Consider the following 22,335-nt stretch of genomic DNA (forward strand, 5'->3'; position numbering starts at 1 on the left):
CCGGGATGCAACGCAGTGCCGCGTGAAAATCAAGGAGCTGAGACAAGGCTACCAAAAAACCAAAGAGGCAAACCGACGCTCCGGATCCCAGCCCCACACATCACATTTCTACGAGGCACTGCATTCCATCCTAGGTGCGGCCGCCACCACTACCCCACCAGTGACCGTGGACTCTGAGGATGGGATATTGTCCACGGCCGGTTCCTCGTCGGAAATGTTAGCGGACGGGGAAGATGAGGAAGGAGATGAGGAGGACGAGGCAGTCGACAGCGCTTGCACCGCTGATTTCCCCGACAGCCAGGAGCTCTTCATCACCCTTACCGAGATCCCCTACCAACCGTCCACAGCCGTTACCCCGGACACCGAATCAGGGGAAGGATCAAGCAGTGAGTGCTTTAAACATCTAAACATTTAATTTTAACATAATTGGAATATTTATATTGTTAAGAATGGGCTTTTCATTCACTCATTTAAACATAGAAACTTTTATAACAAAACAGGAATATTAACTATATCAGCAATTGGGTGTTCATGATTTCTTTGGCTTACTCAACTATTTAGTCCCAACTATGTATAAAAAATCAAATAATGTCCAGATTTTCATGATTAGTCCACCACAGGACGCTCCACTCTGTAGTCCCTTCTACTGCAGTTAAACGAAAAGACGGTCAATATGCCCGGGAATTGACAGAGAGTCCTCCTGGGATAGCTCAGCATAGCTCTCCTGGAGGTACCACTCAAGCATGCGCATCAGGTTCCGTGGCAGGGCGATCTTGTTCGGTCCACCGTGGTAACACACGTTCCCACGCCATGAGTCTATTAAGTAGTCCGGGATCATGGCACGGCAGAGCATGGCGGCATACGGCCCTGTCCTCTGCATGCTCTCCCGAAGCATCCGTCCCCTCTCGCTCTCCGAGATCCTCATTAGCGTTATGTCGCACATGACGCCCTGCTTTAAATTAGGGAGGAGAATGTTAGTATTGGGACTGCTTTACAGCCACGCGGTGGAGGCGGCAGAGGGGCAGCATACAGGGATCTTTCCCTGGGACAGCCGCGAGGTGGTGGGACAGGGGCAGAGCTCATGCTTCCCTGATTGCTGCCAGCAGAGAGTGGCCTTGCTTTCAGTGCGAAAGGAGCCCAGTGCTACTATTAAATTTTTAAGCTGCCACAAGTCTACGGCTTACCATGTTTTCCTGCAACAAAAGTAGAGGTGTCCTGCCACGCTTCTCTGATCGCAACTGCAAGACCCCAGGCACTGAAGGCGAGGGCCGAAAATTCGACCTTGTCCTGAGTGCGCATGTGAAAGGTGCAGTGCATGGTGTTGTTCACAGAGAAAGACTATGTTCTTTGTTAGCAACTTCATTTATCTGTCTCAGGAATTCACTCCCTTTTTCCCATTCCCACAGACACATCTGCGACTGTCTCCCAACCCAGCCTGGCATCACACTCCCAGAGGCTAGCGCAGATTAGGAGAAGGAAGAAGAAGACGCGTGAGGACATGTTCTATGAACTTATGGACTGCTCACGAGAGCAGGCAGCCCAGACGACACAGTGGAGGGAGAACTTGTCACAAATGCACCGAGCAGTCATGGAACGGGAGGAGAGGTGGCGCCAGGAGGACCAGCAGGCTACTCAAACCCTGCTTGGACTAATGAGGGAGCAAACGGAGACGCTCCGGCGCCTAGTGGATGTTCTGCAAGACCGGAGGCAGGAGGACAGAGCCCTGCTGCTGTCTATCTCTAACCGCCCTCCCCCGCCACCAAGTCCCACACCCCCCTCACCAAAAGTCCAAAGAAGGAGGGGCGGCAAGGGCCGTTAAAACTTTCAGTCAGCCCCTGCACACTGCTGCAGCAATAGAAGGCTCTCGTTCCACAAAGTTTGAAAAGTCCTTTCCTACCCATCTCACACAAGCCCCCGTCCAAGTTTCCTCCCCCCCCTTTTCATGTGCGGTTCATAATAAAACATCTGTTTCTGTTAAGTACTGTTTCCGAGAGTGTCTTTTAGAGGGGATTCTGTCTGAAGGGGGGGAAGGGGTTTGTTACTTGGACAGGACAGTCACCTTTAGCAGGCTACAGAGGCGGGGGCAGGTCCAGCATCAGGACACATACACAGTGCAGTCACCAGTTACCCTGGTCAGTCTGGGAGGCGGTTTTCATGTTCTGGGGTGCGGGGGGGTTGATCTGTGACTTTGTGACGGGGGAGGGCAGTTAGAGATCTTATGCCACGGTCCTTATCCTGGATCACAGAGCCACGCAGCAGGGGGTCTGTAACCCTCCGCCCCCTGCCAGAAAGTCACTTGTCCGACACATACACGCAGTCCCGCCCAGGACTGCTGGCAGGCTCCGTTGAAACAACCAATCCAGCACTGCGGAGCCTGTCATTCCAGGAGTTTAGAAGCATCATTTGCATCAAAACACTAAACCCGCCCCCCGCCACAGTCTGCGTCCCGGTTTAAAACATTCCCGCGAAAACAGTAAGAAAGAGAACCTTGTTCATTAACAAAACGGAACAGATTTTATTTGTTGGGAAGGTGGTGAAGGGGGTATGTAACTTGGAAGGATAGTGAACAGTAACTGGGTAAAGAAACGGGGGCAGGTTCAGCATCTGTGTCCACAAAGTAAACAGTCACTGGAGACCCTGCTCAGTCAGGAACCTGGCTTTCAAAGCCTCCCTGATGCACAGCGCGTCCCGCTGGGATCTTCTAATCGCCCGGCTGTCTGGCTGGGCGTAATCAGAAGCCAGGCTATTTGCCTCAACCTCCCACCCCGCCATAAAGGTCTCCCCCTTGCTCTCACACAGATTGTGGAGCACACAGCAAGCAGCTATCACAATGGGGATATTGGTTTCGCTGAGATCACAGCGAGTGAGTAAGCTTCTCCATCTCCCCTTGAGACGGCCAAAAGCACACTCCACCACCATTCTGCACTTGCTGAGCCGGTAGTTGAATAGTTCTTTCCCTGAGTCCAGTGCGCCAGTGTAGGGCTTCATGAGCCAGGGCATTAGCGGGTATGCAGGGTCCCCGAGGATCACTGTAGGCATCTCCACATCCCCAACAGTTACTTTGTGGTCCGGGAAGTAAAGACCTTCCTGCAGCCGTCTAAACAGACCAGAGTTCCTGAAAACCCGAGCGTCATGAACCTTGCCCGGCCATCCAACGTTGATATTTGTAAAACGTCCCCGATGGTCCACCAGTGCTTGCAGCACCATGGAAAAGTATCCCTTTCTGTTTATGTACTGGCTAGCCTGGTGGTCCGGTCCCAGGATAGGGATGTGAGTCCCATCTATAGCCCCACCGCAGTTTGGGAATCCCATCTCGGCAAAGCCATCTATGATGAGCTCCACGTTTCCCAGGGTCACTACCTTTGATAGCAGTACCTTGATGATTGCCTTGGCTACTTGCATGACAGCAACCCCCACGGTAGACTTGCCCACACCAAAGTGGTTAGCGACTGACCGGTAGCTGTCTGGCGTTGCAAGCTTCCAGAGGGCTATGGCCACTCGCTTCTGGACAGTCAGGGCTGCTCGCATCCGGGTGTCCTTTCGCTTCAGGGCAGGGGACAGCAACTCACACAGTTCGAGGAAAGTCCCCTTCCGCATGCGAAAGTTGCGCAGCCACTGGGATTCATCCCAGACCTGCAGCACTATGCGGTCCCACCAGTCCGTGCTTGTTTCCAGGGCCCAGAATCGCCGTTCCACAGTATCCACAAGACCCAGTGACACCGAGATGTCCTGGGCGCTGGGTCTCATGTTTTCTGAGTGGTCGGAGCTAGTGTCCGACTTCATGCCGTCACGGTGGTGCCGTAGCCTCCTCTCCTGATTTCTCTGCAGCTGCCTCTGGTAAAGGTGGATGAGAAGCTGCGAGGCGTTGAGAACTGCCACAACTGCAGCGATGGTCGCAGCGGGATCCATGCTCGCACTGCTGTGGCGTCCGCGCTGTCAGTAATCAGAAAAGTGCGCGAACTGATTTCCCGCCGGCGCTTTCAGGGAGGGAGGGAGGGAGGGCGGGAGTGACGGACGGATGACGACAGGCACCCAAAAGCACCCTCGACACATTTTTTTACCCAGAAGGCATTTGGGGCTCGACCCAGAATCCCAATGGGCAGCGGGGACTGCGGGAACTGTGGGATAGCTGCCCACAGTGCACCGCTTCCAATGTTGACGCTTGCCCCGTTAGTGTGGACTCACAAAGTCGAATTACTGTCCTTAGTGTGGACACACACGTTCGACTTTGTAATATCGATTCCACATAGTCGAATTAACTAAAATCGAAGTACTCTCGTAGTGTAGACATACCCTTAGTCTTAAAGGTGCCACAGGACTCTCTGTTGCTTTTTACAGATCCAGACTAACACGGCTACCCCTCTGATACTTTAAGTGAGGAGTTACTGTATTAGTTTGACTAAATGGATTTCTCTAAGTGAAAACTAAAGGAAAGTCCTGCAAATGTTCATCCAATAAAATAATGCTGCTGACTAAGGGCTTCTCAGATGCATATTGGCATACATACTTACAAAAAGTGGAATAAGTAAGGGTTTGAGGTCTGCCAGTCTCCTAACTACATTTTGCACCAGCTTGACAACTCTGAATGTTTGCTGGGATACTGCAATTCATACTGGGGCTGTAAAGGCCCTGCAACCAATCAGAGAAGAATTTCCCTGGCACAGACATGGCATAGGGCTACCATAAACAGGCCTGTATTGGATGCATCACAAGCCCCAGTGCAGGCTGCCTCCAAGAGGAGATGGGGAGATGGAACCATCCATAGGCTGCCAGGGATGGTTAAAGTATCTCCCTGGACTGCCTAAATTATTCTGGGGCAATGAAGCAGCCTGGAACCAAGAAAATGGCTTAAAGACACCTTTGCCTTTTCTTCCCAAGGACTACAAGTTCTGTGCTTTGTCTCTTGGAGGTGCAGCACAGAATCTCCCCCTCAGAGTTTAACCTATATAAAACTAATATTTGTCAGAAATGTGGATATGGAAACCTAGCTTAAACCCATATCTACACACACATACCGATATGATACAAGTTCTGCTATTGTAGTGCATGGCAGTATCCCCCCACCCCCCTTTTTTTTTTCTTCTTCAAGTTATGCACTTTTCTTTCCCTTTCTCTTCAAAAACACTTATCCTAATGTGGAATTAACTGTGGAACACTACCAAAATCAAATTTCTTCTTGTCTTACACTTTATTTTCTGCTTGTTTTGTTTCCACAACAGTCTAGATTATTCCTTTTCTACTTCTCACAGTTTTGGTTTTGATTTGGGAGAGAGAAATTAGTGATTGTAAGAGTGATAGTGAGTTTATGAGCTTAAATTTTTGATGATCTCTAGTGAATGCGATGCTTTTGAAAGATGTTGGTTTAACAAAGATGAAATCCTCTGCCTTACCACTGAACAAATACAGTACTGACTGCGATGGTAGCAAGAGTCTAATTCTCCTCTCATTTATACTGCTTGTTTGTAGTTTTACAAGAGGTTGGCCTTAAAGATTTCCTCTAATATTTTATCTCCTTTTTAAATCCTTTTGGACAGACTTTGGATTGCAGCACTATCTTCTTTTTTCCTTTCTGTGAGAGGATTCAAGAGGCTCCTACGGCCTGTCAAAGCCTGTCCTTTGAATAATTTCTGTGGTGCACTTAACTCTTCTGCTGGCTCTTTGAGCTTGTTTTGTCTGCACACTTCACTTCCTGGGATGTGCAGTTGCTGAAAATTTAAGGCCTCTTTGGTGCTACCACTAAGCCACGATCAGCCTTTTAAAGGGACACTGTCAAGTCATATAATTTTTATGTAAATAGCTTTTTAGATGATTATGATCCTGTAACCCTTCAGAAAATGAAAACTGATTTTTTTGTCTTGAAACCTGCATGCTTTCTCCAGTGTTCCAACCCTCCTCTACATGCTCGTTTCTACGTAAAACAATAAAGTTTGTTTACAGATCCCCTGTGCCCCAAATTGGTGATAACACAGCAGTGCCTGAACATGATCAAAGTCTACCTGCATTCCCTTTTATTCACTTTAAAAGAAAACTATGTGATGGGATATTTATTACATATGTGAGTTTTATTATATCGCTGTTTAATAATAAAATATATTTAATTTTGCTTTCCTTACAGTAATCCCATATCTCTTTACTTCCACAATACCTGCTTGAGTATTTTCCCCCATCTAGTCCTTTTGCTTGCTCTGACCAATTTCTCCTACACTGTGCAGTTTCCTCGTATATACCCAGACACGGTTTATTGTGAGAGTCTAGCACCAACTGCTGCTTCGAGGTGTAAGGGGCTTTTGGACAGTGACCTCAGTAACTATTACTCTTGAGGTGAGAAGGGGGCTTATGAGTGCTGGAGGCCTCCTTGAAGAGAGGGGGGAATTCTTGCGGGATGAAGGAACTCTCCTGATATATCAGTGACTTGTGTGGTGGGGACTTTGGTCTAGTGACAACAGTGACTCCTTGGAAGCAAGGGCATGGTTCTTAAAGCTGCTGCTGCTGCTTAGCCCTTGTAGGAAGAATTTCTCTCAGGCCAGCGATTCCTAATTCTGCCCTAAGCTTCCCAAATAATTAAGGAATCATTACTGCTTCCATGGGTCAGGCAGCTAAGGAGCCTATGGTATCTGCTCCTTTCTTCTAGCACATCAGGAAACTGGTTGTATTTACATGACCCTTCTCAGGCTGACATTTTGCAAACACCATCCTGGAGCTGTTTCCCTGCTTAATAAAATGAAAGAGTACATTTTAAAAGAATGGGGGTAAAAAACTCCATGAATTTAAAATTACCAATTGTCACTTGAAAGTCCTTTACATTTTTTTTTATAGTGTATAAAGTGATGACAAATGGTAAGAATTCTTGAGTTTGCTAATTCACAGAATGGGAAACGCTCTAGCTTCAGTCATTTTTTGCACAAAATTAGTAAATGTTTGAAAACAAATTCTCTCCCAACCTGCCAGGAGACCCTGTAAGATACTGCCTTGATCTTAAAGTGAGATGGGCAAGCAGATTGAAGAGTTGATAGATTAATGAACAATAATAATAAATATCAGCACTGGTGCAACTAGTTGAAACAAAAGTTTGTGACAGTGAAGTTCCTTACCACCTTTATATCATTGTTACTGCTAGGGATTCCTTTTGTTTTTATAGTATTTTTAATCTTTTGTGGTGGGGGGAAGCATGAGTTTTTTGACAACTAAAACAGGTATATAATCCTGTAAATAGTGGTTTTGGTTGGCTATAAAATGTAGTTTAAAATACTTGAAATCTGGTACATCACATGGGGCATCTTGAGTGTATTTTTAACTTTGCTGCTAACCTAATCATTTGTGAAGTAGAAATATCAGCTATGGGAATATTGTATTTTTGCACTCTTTAGGTAGAAGCTGTCTCAGACAAATGGGAAAACTATAGCAGTCCTACTTACGACTCTTCTGAATTAAAAACTAAAATGTTAACTGGCAATATTACATCTCTTACTGAAGATGGTGGCTATATTAATAAGACAACTTCTTTCTCCATGGACCGGGTTTGTGAAGGTATGACTTGAAAAAAAAAAAATCTTGATAACCATTTTAATGGTCTCGAAAGTCTTGTGTGTTAAGTGTCTAGTGCACATTACAAGAATTTGTATTTCAAATAGCAGATAATCCGTATTAGAGTAAAAGTAATAACTGGGATGAAGACAGCGATTTTTTTCATATTTGTGAGTGTTGTAAACTGAGCTCTAAATCACTTTAATTGAAAGTAGGCTTTCTTTATGTAGGTAATTTCTTCTCACAGTAGGTATAGCCCACCCTTTCTCATTTTAAATATAGAGAAATTAGTGAAATTTAATACGTCTTTGAAAATAAACATGTTAGTATACAAAAAGGATTGACTCCTAACTCTGGTCCAGGGTGTCCCACACATTTCATTTTAAAACGCTATTTTCAGGCAGGGTTTTACACTTATCCAAAAAAAAAAAAAAATGTTGCTACAGGCTGAAACTTGCTGTAAGAGGCCCCTTCCTGAGGGAATGCAGCTGTGTGATTTCATAATTATTGCATTCAGTGTAGAATCTACATCTCTACCCCGATATAATGCTGTCCTCGGGAGCCAAAAAATCTTACCGCGTTATAGGTGAAACCGTGTTACATCGAACTTGCTTTGATCTGCCAGAGCGCGCAGCCCCACCCCCCTGGAGCGCTGCTTTACCGCGTTCTATCCGAATTCATGTTATATCGGGGTAGAGGTGTATCTCTTTCAGGTGCTATTTTGCACTCCTGTAACTTAAACTTTTAAAATAATGTATATCTAATAATTAGGTTTATTTTATTTTTTTAATTTGTGGCTAAAATTTAGCCAAATTTACAATACATAAGTTGTAGTCCAAAGTCTGTTCATCTTTGTTTTATCACTGTGTGACTCCTGAAGTTTACTGTTGAGTGGTAGTAAAGCTGTAACACAAGTAAAAGTATTAAGTATGTGAAGCTAAGGCTACACGACGGCTTAAGTCGACATAAATTATGTCACTTGGGGTGTGAAATAGCCACCCCCCTGAACGACATAATTTATGTTGACTTAACGTTGTCCACACTGATGCTTATGTCAGTGGGAGAGCTTCTCTTGCCAACATAGCTACCACTGCTTGCAGGGGAGGGTGTGTGTGTGTGTGTGTGCAGGGGCTGGATTAATTAAACTGACAGGAGAGCGCTCCTCCGTTGTTTTAGAGCAGCTACACTAGACAGCTTACAGGGGCACAGCTGCAAGCTCTCTAGTGTAGCCATAGCCTGAGTTTGATGATGCTTTGGCCTTTAAACAACTCCCCTATCAGTGATTAGCAAATGTTGTGACTTTCTTTGGATCACAGTTTGATCAGAGATCTTTTCATTGTTGCTAGCCATCTGAAAGCTTTTAAATTGTAAAATTAAATTACATTTTAATTAATCTTCATTGTTTACTGCAATGAACTTTTAAAAAAACTTATTTCAGACACTTAGTAAAATTCAGTAGCTATTTTTTTTTTAAAACAAGCTTTAAAATCCTTTGTGTGGCCAGCTCTGCATAGGCTTCATGCTGCTGGCTGACATGACAGCTTGAACAGTGAATGTTTCTCCACAAAGTAGGGTGGGCTATCCAAAGCCACCTGTGTAGACACTTGGCGCCTCCATGTAGCTGTACTGACTTCAGTGGAGTTCTGTACAGATGTAGGTGGCTTCCTGTGCAGAACTTGTTGCCAGATTAGGGCCAACATTTGTGTCTTTAGAATGGTACTCCTTAATCTGTGTTAAGTATTAAAGACAAAGGTTTATCCCTAGCAAGTGTAGCTTATGAATTAAATTCCCCCCTCCCCTGTCAAAAAGTTGGTGCACTCCCAGTGAAGTCTCAGCCTGTTGCAACAGTCCATCAGGCAACAGGGTGGGAGCTCATGGGCCTGATTTTTGGTAGACACAAAAAATAAAACAAAGTTAAAATTAAGTGCTGAAGTTCTCTGTATCTCCTGTTACGTGTAGCACTCAATATATAGTGCTGTAATAAGTATACTTTTAACACATTTTATCAGGTAACTTTAAAGTTCCTTAAATTATGTCAAATCAAAATGCCCTCTTATAGCAAAAACACTACGCACTTCCACAAAGTTACACAACTGTCTTTTTATGACAACTTAACTTGCAAAAATGTCACTGTTTTTGTAGGCTTCGAACCTTGTAAAGGTGACTGGGTGCAAGCTGAATATTTTATTAACCCAACAACATGGAGCAGTGAAGCAGTTTCTGTAAAGCCACTGAGATATAAGCGAGTGGACAAAGTATGTATTTTGCATATTGCTCTTGGCATTTGGCAGAGGAATATTCACGCTGTACTGTGGGAGGAAAAATGTCTGTTTATCTTAATAGGTCTACTATAGTATTGATAGTGCCCTTTGTTTTCAGTTTTTATTGTATTTAATTTTTCCCAGGAATTGGTATTGGTATTACTACAACAAAAACCACTGAAAATCGGTGCAAAAAACTATTAATTTTTCTAGGTAAATATCGGGATTTATTTTGGTGGACGTAAGGATGGGGGGGAAAGTACTCAGTAGATTAATGCTTTGAATGGAATTCAGTGTGGTTTGCTGCAGAACTAAAACAGAACTCAAAACACAATGCCACCTTTGAGTTTAAGAAAACAATATATCTCTAATCCCTAAATAAAACTTTGAATAATGTTGAAACCATTATCTGCTAACAGTTTGAAATGTGTACATGGTAGGCGTAAGATTTATCATTATGTTCAGATGTGCATGCACTTCAGAGCTTGCGTGGGTGCCTGTTTGTTTATTGTGTGTATCTTCCAGACTAATACATAGCCTTACTTCAACAGGCAGCTTTGCATATACACACAGACTAATGTATTATCGTAATACATATATCTCATGCAATGTATTGTATTTTCCTAGTAAAACAAGTTATTTTTTATATTTTTGAATGATACAAAAGTAGGGTGAAAATCAGGGGGGAAAATAATACTTCTTGTAAAACGCAGGGTTGGTTTTTTTGTTTTTTGTTTTTTTGTTGGTTTAAACTGAAAATGAAGAGGCTTAAGTATTTGACAAGTATTCAGCTGAAAGATAAAAGAAAATTAAGTTCATTCTAATGCTCATGTGTTGATATGGGATTATTTCTAGAACAAAATTGGGGGGGAGGTGAATCTTAAATGTGTTGTGGGAAATTTTGTTATTTTTATTGGTTGGCTTTTGTGGTTTTAGCTACCAACCACTTGTTGAGAAATACCCAATCATACTGTCATACACAGACCTGCTCATAATTCATCTATACTTACACTTGATCCAAAACTAATGAATATCATTATTCAAATGCTGTGCTTATTATTATATTTGCTTTAAAAGTCTTCCAAGCGCTCTGGGTTATAAAAGGACGCTTGTCTTTTTTGGTGAGTGAAAATGTTACTATTCCTTCTTGAGTCACCACATGTCCAGTATATCCACAGATAAGTCTTTACAGGTGTTAAGTCAGTTGAGTGTCCAATTAAAAGATAAAACTGTCAGCTTACCAAACTGGTGAAAAGTTTTAGGTTTTACTGTTCTCTCATTTCCATTACTTCCATGGAAGGGTGAGGGAACTCTTCGATGGCTATGGTATCTTGAAGCTCAATAGCCAGCCATAAATGTACTATAGCTATGGTTAAAGCATGATTTTTACCCTGCACATGTAATTGCTTGTGTTTGGGTACTTTTAAATTTAAGGAAACACTGTAGTGATTACTACCTTACCCTCTTTCATAGAAATATTGCATACTAAATCTATAGATGTTCTGTGAAATGCCTGGGATTCAGTTTTCTTCAATTATAAACATATTTGATACATGTACTATTCTGTGATGATTGTTTTAAATCAGGGATTCTCAAACTGGGTTTCGGGACCCCTCAGGGGTTATGAGGTTATTACATGGGGGGTCGTGAGCTGTCAGCCTCCACCCCAAACCCCGCTTTGCATCCAGCACTTATAGTGGTGTTAAATATATTAAGAAGTGTTTTTAATTTAAAAGGGGTGTCGCACTCAGAGGCTTGCTATGTGAAAGGGGTCACCAGTACAAAAGTTTGAGAACTACTGTTTTAAAAGTTACTGCCTAAGCCAATTAAGCATGTGACATGCAATAAGACTTGTGTAAATGTTACAGGTTCGTATTTCCAGTGTTTGTGGAAGAATTGGCGTAGTAGATGACAGTATATTTTTCATTCTGGATTTTCTGAGACTTCCTGATGGTTATTCACCTCGTAGACATGACCTGGTCAATGTGGTGGTTGTGGAGAGTAACCAGTCATGTTACATTTGGAGAGCACTCTGCATGGCTCCCTCAGACAAGAATGGGTAACTTCTCATGTTTGAAGTTAAACATAACTCTTTTTTCAGAAGGGAAAGGAAATAACATGATTTATGCTCCCACAACTTTTTAAACCTGTTTTTAAAAACCCTCATTGAGCCCTAGTAGGAGGTTCATTCTGATGACCATGGTTCAGTTTAAATTGATTTATAGGGACATGCTGCAGAACTGTGTTCATCACCTTGAAATGCTTCCTGTAGCACTATGTCCTACTAACGGTCGCTTGTGACAGCAACACTATACAGCTGTTTTGGTGTCCCTAAAGCTCCTGCTTATATTCTTGATATTCTGTACTACCATGCAATTCATTTGTATTCTTCCTTATTTTGTTTTCTAAATTTGTCATTTCTTTTATTTCTGGATGAAGTCCATAGTACTAAACTACTGCTTTAATTATCTGTTTTTAAAAATAGAGCTTATGGATTGTCTTCTACTTGCCAATTTTAGCATATTCCCCAGTATCGTAAAGGGTAGGGATGAATATCTGTCCACTGTCACAGCAGTGGGAGACATCTAGTGGGGGTTGAGTGTAATTTAAAAAACAAAAACTTTTTTATTAAAGAAAAGCTGCACTGATTTTTTTTCTTCTGTTGCCTTAGATAACTACAGAAAATTCATTTCAATCAGAATATGTAATTTCAGGTATTTTTCATTACTGCTTTGAAATTCCCTCAATATGAGTTGAACATCTTTGTAATACTGAGGGTGGAAACTGTAATTTTTACTGATAATTTAGACATAGCCAGAAAGATCAGAGTAGCAGTCACTGATACTGATGGGGAAACTGCAGGTGGGGGTATTTTTTGATTTTGGTGTGGGTTGCATGTTACCTTTTTTTTTAAGTTTAGGCTGACATCAGCAGTTACCTTTAAAATGTTGTAGACCTACATAAAGGGACTCCCATGAAGCCAGCAGCAGAAGAAGGAAACTTATGAGAATTGTCCCAACCCAGTCATTTCACTTTGTACCCGATTCTAAAGCTGCTCCTGGCAATGGGCCATAAGAAGTTGCTCGTGGAAAAACTGCCCTGTTTGCTGATTTGGGGCCTGGTTTAACTCCCAGTGAAGTCAATAGGTGTCATCCCATATACTTTAGTGGGAGTTGGACCAGGCCTTTGAGGGTGGGTAGGTTGGTTCCAAGCCATTACAGGCTACATCCAAGATTTTTGACCTCTCTAAAGAAAGGCTGTGTGGGTGTAATACATACATATTTTTTAAAATCATTGCTTCCCCTAGTAAATGTAACTGGATAGCTCGGGGGTCATGGTAGATGGCTGAGAAAGCATTTTGGGACTTCTATACTCAAACACTGAGGAAAATACTTAAGTTTGTTGGATCTTTAAATGTAATATTTATTTTTATATTTTCCTGAGTCTACCCACGTAACTTTGATTCAACACAGTGTCATTATGACTTTTACAGACTATCTGCCACTAGTGAAATGAACTTGGATGAGTCATATGAAAATTTAATGAGAGACAAAGGAGGACTGGAGGTGTCAAGAATGACTAACTTTGGAACGCTTAAGCTAGGGGAGAGTAAAAACATGGTCATTTGGATAGAGTAAGCTCTCTAAATTATTCTCTTATAACTGTTTCCCTTTTGACTGTGCTATTTCTTCTTCTTCTACCATTCCTGACACTCTAAATTTCAGACCTTGAACATATCTAACGTCCCCTTTTTTAAAGAGGGAGAGACAGGATCAAAGTTGAGTCGCATCCACATTGCTCACCTTAATGGTCACCATTAAACAGTCAACCTTTACCAATAGCTGGCACGTCGTGGACTCTGTTCCAACAGTTATTTCCTAGTCTAAATACAGAGGAATATTGTATAACCTCTGTCGATCTGCTATGCTGTACTAGAACCTAATCCATGGGTCCTACTTACATTAGCTTATATTAAAACTTCACAGATAACTTAATCCCCTGGTTTATCCTTTTATTTTATTTTTTATTTTATTTTATTTTATTAATTATTTATTTATATTTGTCTTACTTTAGTTATCCTGAAAATTCTTCTCAATGGAGTTGATATGCATGCCACACTTCAGTGAGGGTGGATGTATTGGAGTGTAACTGAATTTGATTCTGTCTTGATTTGTGTGTTCTGTGTTGCAAGTAACCTCTTTTTCTCAGAAATGTTATTTACAGATAACTGTTTAATTACTTCTAGGAATAAGGGAAATGTACCACATTCCTTAATCAGCTGCAGACTAGCTGGCTGGGAAAAAGAGAAGCAGTTTAGCTTTCAGTTGCCTGAAAAAGGCCAGAAGACTCCAACAGCATTTTTGTCATCATCTGTTCCTGTGAAACAAGAGAATTTGTCAAAAGGGAGCATCAATTCACTCAATAACAGTAGAGAACCTACGTGCCAGCCATTGAATAACGCATTTGTTATGAATAATGGAACCCTACCGGGTATGTGTAAGATAATCATACACGTATGTAATGTCTAACTCTTTAAAGGCCTGTATGTTCCTTCAGTAGGACCTTGCATGCCCCACTTGTCAGTAAATAAGAACGTAAGAATGGCCATATTGGGTCAGACTAATAGTCCATCTAGCCCGGTATCCTGTCTTCCAACACTGGCCAGTGCCAGATGCTTCAAAGGGAATGAATAGAACAGGCCAGTTATCAAGGATCCCTCCTCTGTTGTCCAGTCCCAGCATCTGGCAGCTGAGGCTTAGGGACACCCAGCACAGGGGTTGCATCCCTTACCATCTTGGCTAATAGCCATTGATAGAACGATCCTCCATAAATATATCTAATTCTCTTTTGAATCCACTTAGTTTTCACTTGAACTTGTTGCCAGGGGAAGTTGTTGAACGGGTTAACTGTGCATTGTGTGAAAAAGTACTTCCTTTTGTTTGTTTTAAACTTGCTGCCTATTATTTAATTGGGTGGCCCTTGGTTCTTGTGTTTATGTGAAGGAGTAAATAACACTTTCACTTTCTCCACACCATTCATAATTTTATAAACCTCTGTCATACAGTAATTAAAGCTTACTGTGATCTGTCTATTTACTACAGACGGAATTAATCCTAAGGATCCAGATTTAGCAAGAGAGAATGAAGATCTTGGTAGCAGAGAAGATGAAAATCTGTGCAGTGGAGAAAATGGACAAAATGTGGAAGAACAGCCAACAGTTGAGACAGAAGCTAATGGGGAAATTTTCATACCGCCTGATGGAAAGACTTCCATTGTGATCATATGCACCGCAGTGTATGTGTGGTTTTGTTCTTTTTAAGCTGCTCTGCTGAAGGAAGCTTAAAGATGAGATATTACCCTCAGATTTGCAGGCACTTCCCATTGCAGTCAATTGGAGAAGTGCATGTGTATATGTGAAGGCAGAATTGGTCCAACCCTTTTTGAACTTACAAGGCAGCAACATAATACTTTAATTTTTAGGTCAGTCTGCCTTTTAAACATCTAGTTCTTCTTCGAGTGCTTGCTCATATCCATTCCCATGTAGGTGTGTGCATACCGCGTGAACAGTCGCCAAAAGATTTTTCCCTCAGTGGTATCTGTCAGGTCGGCTCCAGCAACCCCTCGAGTTGCTTCCTCATGGTGCTGTATATAGGGGCCTGCTGACTCGTTGCCCCCTCGGTTCCTTCTTTCTGCCTTGGATGGTTGCTGGAACTGCTCATTCTTGCTCTGCAAGTACTCCCCAGTGGACTTTTCTTGTTCTTCTTGTACTTTTTCCTGTAAAAAGTTATAGAAAAGTTTAGTAGTTAGTGTTACAGTTAGTAATAGTTGTTAGTGTAATGAAGGACCCCACTTAACCGGGTTCTTTCCCACCCAGGCACCGGGGCATGCCTTGGTTTCCGGGGTGTAAGCCGTGTGAGCTTGCCATAAACCTATGCCTCTCGGTGACCCCCACTCTAGTTGTCTCAGGTGTTTGGGTGAATCTCACCTGTGTGATTGGTGCAGGATCTGTAGAGGTTTTAAGCCCCGGACTCAAGGAAAGGGAGCAGAGGCTAAAATTCCTCTTAATGGAGGTGGCTCTTCATCCTTCTTGGAGCCAGGTTACTCCGACTCGGCACCACAAGGTGCACGCCGGCTTCCATGGGGGACAGGCACTGCATCCCGGCCTCCCCGGCACTGAGGCAAGATTCCTCGTTGGCATGGCATGACTCCACAGTTTGCTGGTATAGAGGAGGTCGGTACAGGAGAGTGCACGGGCATCGCTCCCACTCCCTGGTCCTCCGCAAGAAGAAGCGGAAAACTGATAGGGGCACTCCCCTACCTCGAAGCCCACCGGCCATAAAGACTCCAGCAGAGTGACACCCATGCAGGGTCACTTGGGCTCAACAAGTGTTGCTGCAGTACCATTGACTCCTGCCACAGAAAGGGAACCATCAAGTCTGGTGCTATAGGAACACAGGAATGGCACTCCTGTCCACACTAGAGGCATTCTGGGCAGCACGGGTCTGATGTCCCTCTTGGTGTCACTGTCGCCACCTAGATGTGAGCCAGCACCAGAGACAAGAGCAGTTGCGACACTGAGGCAAGTACTGTCAGCCAACTCAGCTGCAAGGACCATGGCATCGGCGGTGGTGATGCAGAGATCTTCCCGGTTGCAGGCCTCGGGCCTCCCTCACAAGGTGCAGCAGACTATTCAACACTTGCCTTTCAAAGGCACAGCGCTGTTTTTCGAGCAAACAGACGCTAAACTGCACAGCTTGAAAGACTTCAAGGTCATGCTGAAATCTTTGGATCTGCACACCCTGACCCCACCAATAAAACATTTCAAGCCACAATCATTATCTCCGTTCTAGCAGTCGCAACTAAGACAGGACTATGGTAGAAGGAGGGACAGGAATTACAAGAACAGACCTCCTCCCCAGCCTTCCTCGACCCAGGGATCTGGGCCCACCAGGCAATCATCGGGTGCCAAATAGGTGTTTTGAGGATGTGCCTGAGGACAGTGTAACAGAGCTTCACCTGGATCCAACCTCTCCTATTTCTGTGGACCGGCTATCCCACTTCTATCAGGCATGGGCCCATATCACTTCAGATCATTGGGTGCTACGCATGATAGGACTGGGATATATTCTAGAATAGAGTTATTCCCCTCCTTCCCACCCTTCCTCCCTGTCCCTCTTCAGGGACCCTTCTCACGAGCAACTCCTACTCTGAGAGCTGTGAACACTTCTGCAACTGGGAACGGTAGAGGAAGTTCCTCTGGAGTTAAGGGGCAGGGGATTTTAGTCCTGATATTTCCTAATCCCCAAGGCTAAGGGCAGTCTCAGACCTATTCTAGACCTGGAAAACCTCAACAAATTCATGAAGAAGCTGAAGTTCCACATAGGCTCCCTGGCCTCCATTATCCCCTCTCTGGATCCAGGAGACTGGTATGCTGCCCTCGACTTGAAGGAGGCATATTTTCACATCTCTATAGTCCTGGACTACAGACGATTACTGCTATTCATGGTGGGACAGGTGCACTACCAGCTCACAGTATTGCCATTCAGCCTTTCAGAGGTCCCTTGGGTCTTCACAAAGTGCATGGCAGTAGTTGCGGCCTTCCTGAGAAAACAAAGAATACAGGTGTATCCTTACCTCGACAGCTGGCCGGTCAGAGACCGGTCCAGAGCTCAGGTGAAAGAGCACATCCAGTTAATACTGTCAGCCTTCTAGATGGTAGGCCTGTTGCTGAATACACAAAAGTCGACCCTTGTCCCTTTTGGATAGAGTTTATAGGGGTTGTTCTCGACTCAGTCCAGGTCAAGGCCTCCCTCCCAGAAGCCAGATTCCAGGTGCTGACTTCTATCATAGACCGTCTCAGAAAACATCCCACCACCTCTGCGAGGACCTGCCTGAAGCTCCTGGGACACATGGCATCGTGCACATATGTGGTAAAGCACACAAAGCTGCGACTCAGACCGCTGCAGGCCTGGCAAGCAACAGTTTACTGGCCAGGCTGCAACCTCCTGGACAAAGTTTTCACACTTCTCCTTCGGTGATCGACTCCCTCTTATGGGGGCTGGATCCAGGGGTGGTTTGTGCAGGCATTCCATTCAGGAAACTGCAGCTATTGATGCTTCAGAGTTGGAATGGGGAGCTCACCTGGGGGACCACAGAACTCAAGGTCTCTGGTCCCAGGAGGAGCTCCTGCTACACATCTATGTGAGAGAACTCCGAGCAGTGCGTCTTGCTTGCCAAACATTCCAGCCCCATCTAGAGGGCAGATGTGTGTCGGTGCTTATAGATAACATGACAGCAATATGCTATATAAACAGATAGAGTGGAGCGCGCTCTTCTCACCTATGCCAGGAAGCTCTCCACTTATGGGAGTTCTGCATAAACCACTCAGTACACCTCGAGGCTTCTTACCTTCTGGGAGCTCAGAACAAGTTAGCGGATCGTCTCCGCAGATCCTTCTCCAATCACGAGGGGTCCATTTGCCTGGATGTCATAGGGAATATTTTCCAGAGGTGGGGAACTCCCCATATAGACCTGTTTGCGATAAGATACAACAGGAAGTGTCTGCAGCTCTTTCCAGAATCACAGTCCAGGCTCGCTCACAGATGCGTTCCTTCTTCCCTAGAAGGACCATTTTCTCTATGCATTCCCACCTATTCCGCTTATAGACAGGTTTCTGCTGAAGGTCAAAGGGGACAAAGCAAGCCTGATCCTGGTAGCGCTGGCATGGCCGCACCAGCATCGGTTCACCACCCTCCTGCAGCTCTCGGTCAAAGAACCGATCACCCTAGCACTGTTTCCAGACTTGATCTCCCAGGATCACGGACATCTCCTTCATCTGGGTCTTGGATCCATCCACCTGACAACTTGGAAGCTCCATGGCTGAACCCTTTGGCGTTAGTATGCTTGGGACCAGTTCTGAAGGTCCTGTTAAGGAGCAGAAAGCCATCCATCAGGGCCACCTATCTGGTGAAATGGAAAAGGTTCTCTATCTGGGCTGGACAGAAAGGGATCTTGCCCACTCAAACTACAAAACTGTGTATCCTGGACTAATTGTTAAATCTAAAACAAGAGACTGTCTGTGTCTTTGATTAGGGTGCATCTGGCAGCTATCTTGGCCTTCCACCCAGGGTGAGTGGCAGGTCCACCTTCGCTATCGTGCTCTGTAGCTGTTTTCTTAAAGGACTGGACAGACTCTACCCGCAGGTAAAATAGACGATCCCCCCTTGGGATCTTAACTTGGTCCTCCTCAAGACTGACGGGGGCACCATTCGAGCCTTTGGCAACATGATCTTTGCTCTACTTAGCATGGAAGGTGGCCTTCCTCGTAGCCATCATATTGGGCAGGAAGGTCTCAGAAATCAGGGCCCTCGCTTCAGAACCGCCCTACATAGTTTTCATCAAGGACAAGGTTCAGCTCCGCACCCACCTGGCCTTCCTCCCAAAGATGGTATTGCAGTTCCACAATAACCAGGACATTTTCCTCCCTGTGTTCTTCCTGAAGCCACCTGCAAATAGCCAGGTAGGCGCTGGCTTTTTACCTAGATCGGATCAGATAGTTTAGGAAGACTACTCAGCTCTTTGTAGCAGTGGTTGATAGGCTGAAGGGCCTCCCAGTCTCAGCCTAAAGAATTTCTTCATGGATTACACTAATCTACAATTTTTGAGAAGTCGTCTGCTTCAGAGATAAAATGTACTATTTATTATGTATTTTGATGTGCTGAATTCAAATCTGACAATTAAAACAACTGATTGGCTACTGTTTCTAAGATATTTAAGTTTTTACATTTTATGTCTATGTATATTGTGTAGATAGTAGAGTTTTAATCATAAATTGTAAACCTAGGTCTTTTCATGTGTTTATGGTTGCTTTACATGATAATATTTCACCTGTCCTGTTTATGTATCACTTTAAAAATCAGCAAAAGGGTTATATAAATAAAAATTTATTATGAAACAAAAGGCAAAAAACTATTCTGTACATAGGACTAAACTATTCAGTGTCTACTCGGCGCTTCTTGGCTTGTCGCTTGTATTCATTAAATGGAGCATCTCTTGTCACTGTCCAGCAATAGTCTGCAAGCATTGATGGGCTCCATTTGCCCTGATAGCGTTTCTCCATTGTTGCAATGTCCTGGTGAAATCGCTCGCCGTGCTCGTCGCTCACTGCTCCGCAGTTCGGTGGAAAAAAATCTAGATGAGAGTGCAAAAAATGTATCTTTAGTGACATGTTGCAACCAAGGCTTTTGTATGCCTTGAGGAGGTTTTCCACCAACAACCTGTAGTTGTCTGCCTTGTTGTTTCCAAGAAAATTTATTGCCACTAACTGGAAGGCTTTCCATGCCGTCTTTTCCTTGCCACGCAGTGCATGGTCAAATGCATCATCTCGAAGAAGTTCACGAATCTGAGGACCAACAAAGACACCTTCCTTTATCTTAGCTTCACTTAACCTTGGAAATTTTCCACGGAGGTACTTGAAAGCTGCTTGTGTTTTGTCAATGACCTTGACAAAGTTCTTCATCAGACCCAGCTTGATGTGTAAGGGTGGTAACAAAATCTTCCTTGATTCAACAAGTGGTGGATGCTGAACACTTTTCCTCCCAGGCTCCAATGACTGTCGGAGTGGCCAATCTTTCTTGATGTAGTGGGAATCTCTTGCACGACTATCCCATTCGCAGAGAAAACAGCAGTACTTTGTGTATCCAGTCTGCAGACCAAGCAAGAGAGCAACAACCTTCAAATCGCCACAAAGCTGCCATTGATGTTGGTCATAGTTTATGCACCTCAAAAGTTTGTTTCATGTTGTCATATGTTTCCTTCATATGGACTGCATGACCAACTGGAATTGATGGCAAAACATTGCCATTATGCAGTAAAACAGCTTTAAGACTCGTCTTCTATGAATCAATGAACAGTCTCCACTCATCTGGATCGTGAACGATGTTGAGGGCTGCCATCACACCATCGATGTTGTTGTTGCAGGCTACAAGATCACCTTCCATGAAGAAGAATGGGACAAGATCCTTTTGATGGTCACGGAACATGGAAACCCTAACATCACCTGCCAGGAGATTCCACTGCTGTAGTCTGGAGCCCAATAGCTCTACCTTACTCTTGGGTAGTTCCAAATCTCTGACAAGGCCATTCAGTTCACCTTGTGTTATGAGGTGTGGTTCAGAGGAGGAGGATGGGAGAAAATGTGGGTCCTGTGACATTGATGGTTCAGGACCAGAAGTTTCATCCTCTTCCTCTTCCTCGTCTGACTCAAGTGAGAATGATTCTGGTGCATCAGGAACTGGCAGTCCTTCTCCATGGGGTACTGGGCGTATAGCTGATGGAATGTTTGGATAATGCACAGTCCACTTTTTCTTCTTTGACACACCTTTCCCAACTGGAGGCACCATGCAGAAGTAACAATTGCTGGTATGATCTGTTGGCTCTCTCCAAATCATTGGCACTGCAAAAGGCATAGATTTCCTTTTCCTGTTCAACCACTGGCGAAGATTTGTTGCACAAGTGTTGCAGCATATGTGTGGGGCCCACCTCTTGTCCTGATCTCCAATTTTGCAGCCAAAATAAAGGTGATAGGCTTTCTTAACCATAGTGGTTATACTGCGCTTTTGTGATGCAAAAGTCACTTCACCACAAACATAGCAGAAGTTATCTGCACTGTTCACATAAGTACGAGGCATCTCTGCTCACTTTGGCTAAACAGAAATGTGTCCCTTTGCAAAATCAAACACTGACAAATAAGAGAGCACGACACTGTATGATTTCTAGAGCTGATATAGGGCAATTTGTTCAGCAGAGTGATGTAAGCTTCGTTATGATTGCATCATCCATGACTTCTAGGAATAACATGATGCAATTCATATCATGTATGACGCAATACCAGCTTCAGATTGCATCATTCATTATTTTGCCTAAAAAGCAAGTACTGTCCAAACCCAGTCATAGATTTATTCATAGAGCCAGTCAAAGATGTATTTTAGTCATTTCTGGTTTAAATTGAGATCCCTTCCCTTTATAACTCACTTATCCTCCGCCATTCCCAAGTCAAGGGTCGTATATACTGACCCAATAGCATATCTTGAAAACTAGAGCCGATCAACAATTTTAAGCATCATTTTCGTTCTCAGTGACCCAGAATTAGTAAAGTTTGACTACATTTATTTCAGAAGCATTTTGGCTGTAGAGCAGTGTTATCTTGTGTATTCGCATGTGCTATGACTTGGCAAAGGTCCCTTCTCTGGCACTGACAGCACGCTCCACAAGGGCGCAAGCATCTTCACTGGCATTCGTGGCACAGGTTCGCATCCAGGATATCTGTAGAGCAGCCACGTGGTCTTCAGTCCACACCTTTGCAACCCATTATGCCATCACGCAGCAGGCCAGAGATGATGCTGGATTTGGCAAAGCAGTGCTACAGTCTGCTTGTTGTTGAACTCTGAACCCACTTCCTCTAACTGCTTGGGAATCCTCTACATGGGAATGGACATGAGCAAGCCCACAAAGAAGAAAAAACTATTCCTAATCTTTCCGTAACTGTTGT

At 44.0% G+C, this 22,335-nt stretch overlaps 1 protein-coding gene across 1 annotated transcript in view; it reads left to right on the forward strand.

Moving 5' to 3' along the window:
- Positions 1–22,335, forward strand: part of MOV10L1 (Mov10 like RNA helicase 1) — an 84,349-nt gene that overhangs the window by 8,170 nt on the left and 53,844 nt on the right. The window contains exons 2-8 of the mRNA XM_065400713.1: positions 7,368–7,527; positions 9,667–9,779; positions 11,654–11,844; positions 13,294–13,419; positions 14,032–14,213; positions 17,122–17,318; positions 18,409–18,578. Coding sequence (XP_065256785.1) covers positions 7,368–7,527; positions 9,667–9,779; positions 11,654–11,844; positions 13,294–13,419; positions 14,032–14,213; positions 17,122–17,318; positions 18,409–18,578 — 1,139 coding nt within the window. The remainder of the gene's footprint in view (positions 1–7,367; positions 7,528–9,666; positions 9,780–11,653; positions 11,845–13,293; positions 13,420–14,031; positions 14,214–17,121; positions 17,319–18,408; positions 18,579–22,335) is intronic.

The sequence above is a fragment of the Emys orbicularis genome, chromosome 1 (genome assembly GCF_028017835.1).
Source record: "Emys orbicularis isolate rEmyOrb1 chromosome 1, rEmyOrb1.hap1, whole genome shotgun sequence".
NCBI classification, from domain to species: Eukaryota; Metazoa; Chordata; order Testudines; family Emydidae; genus Emys; species Emys orbicularis.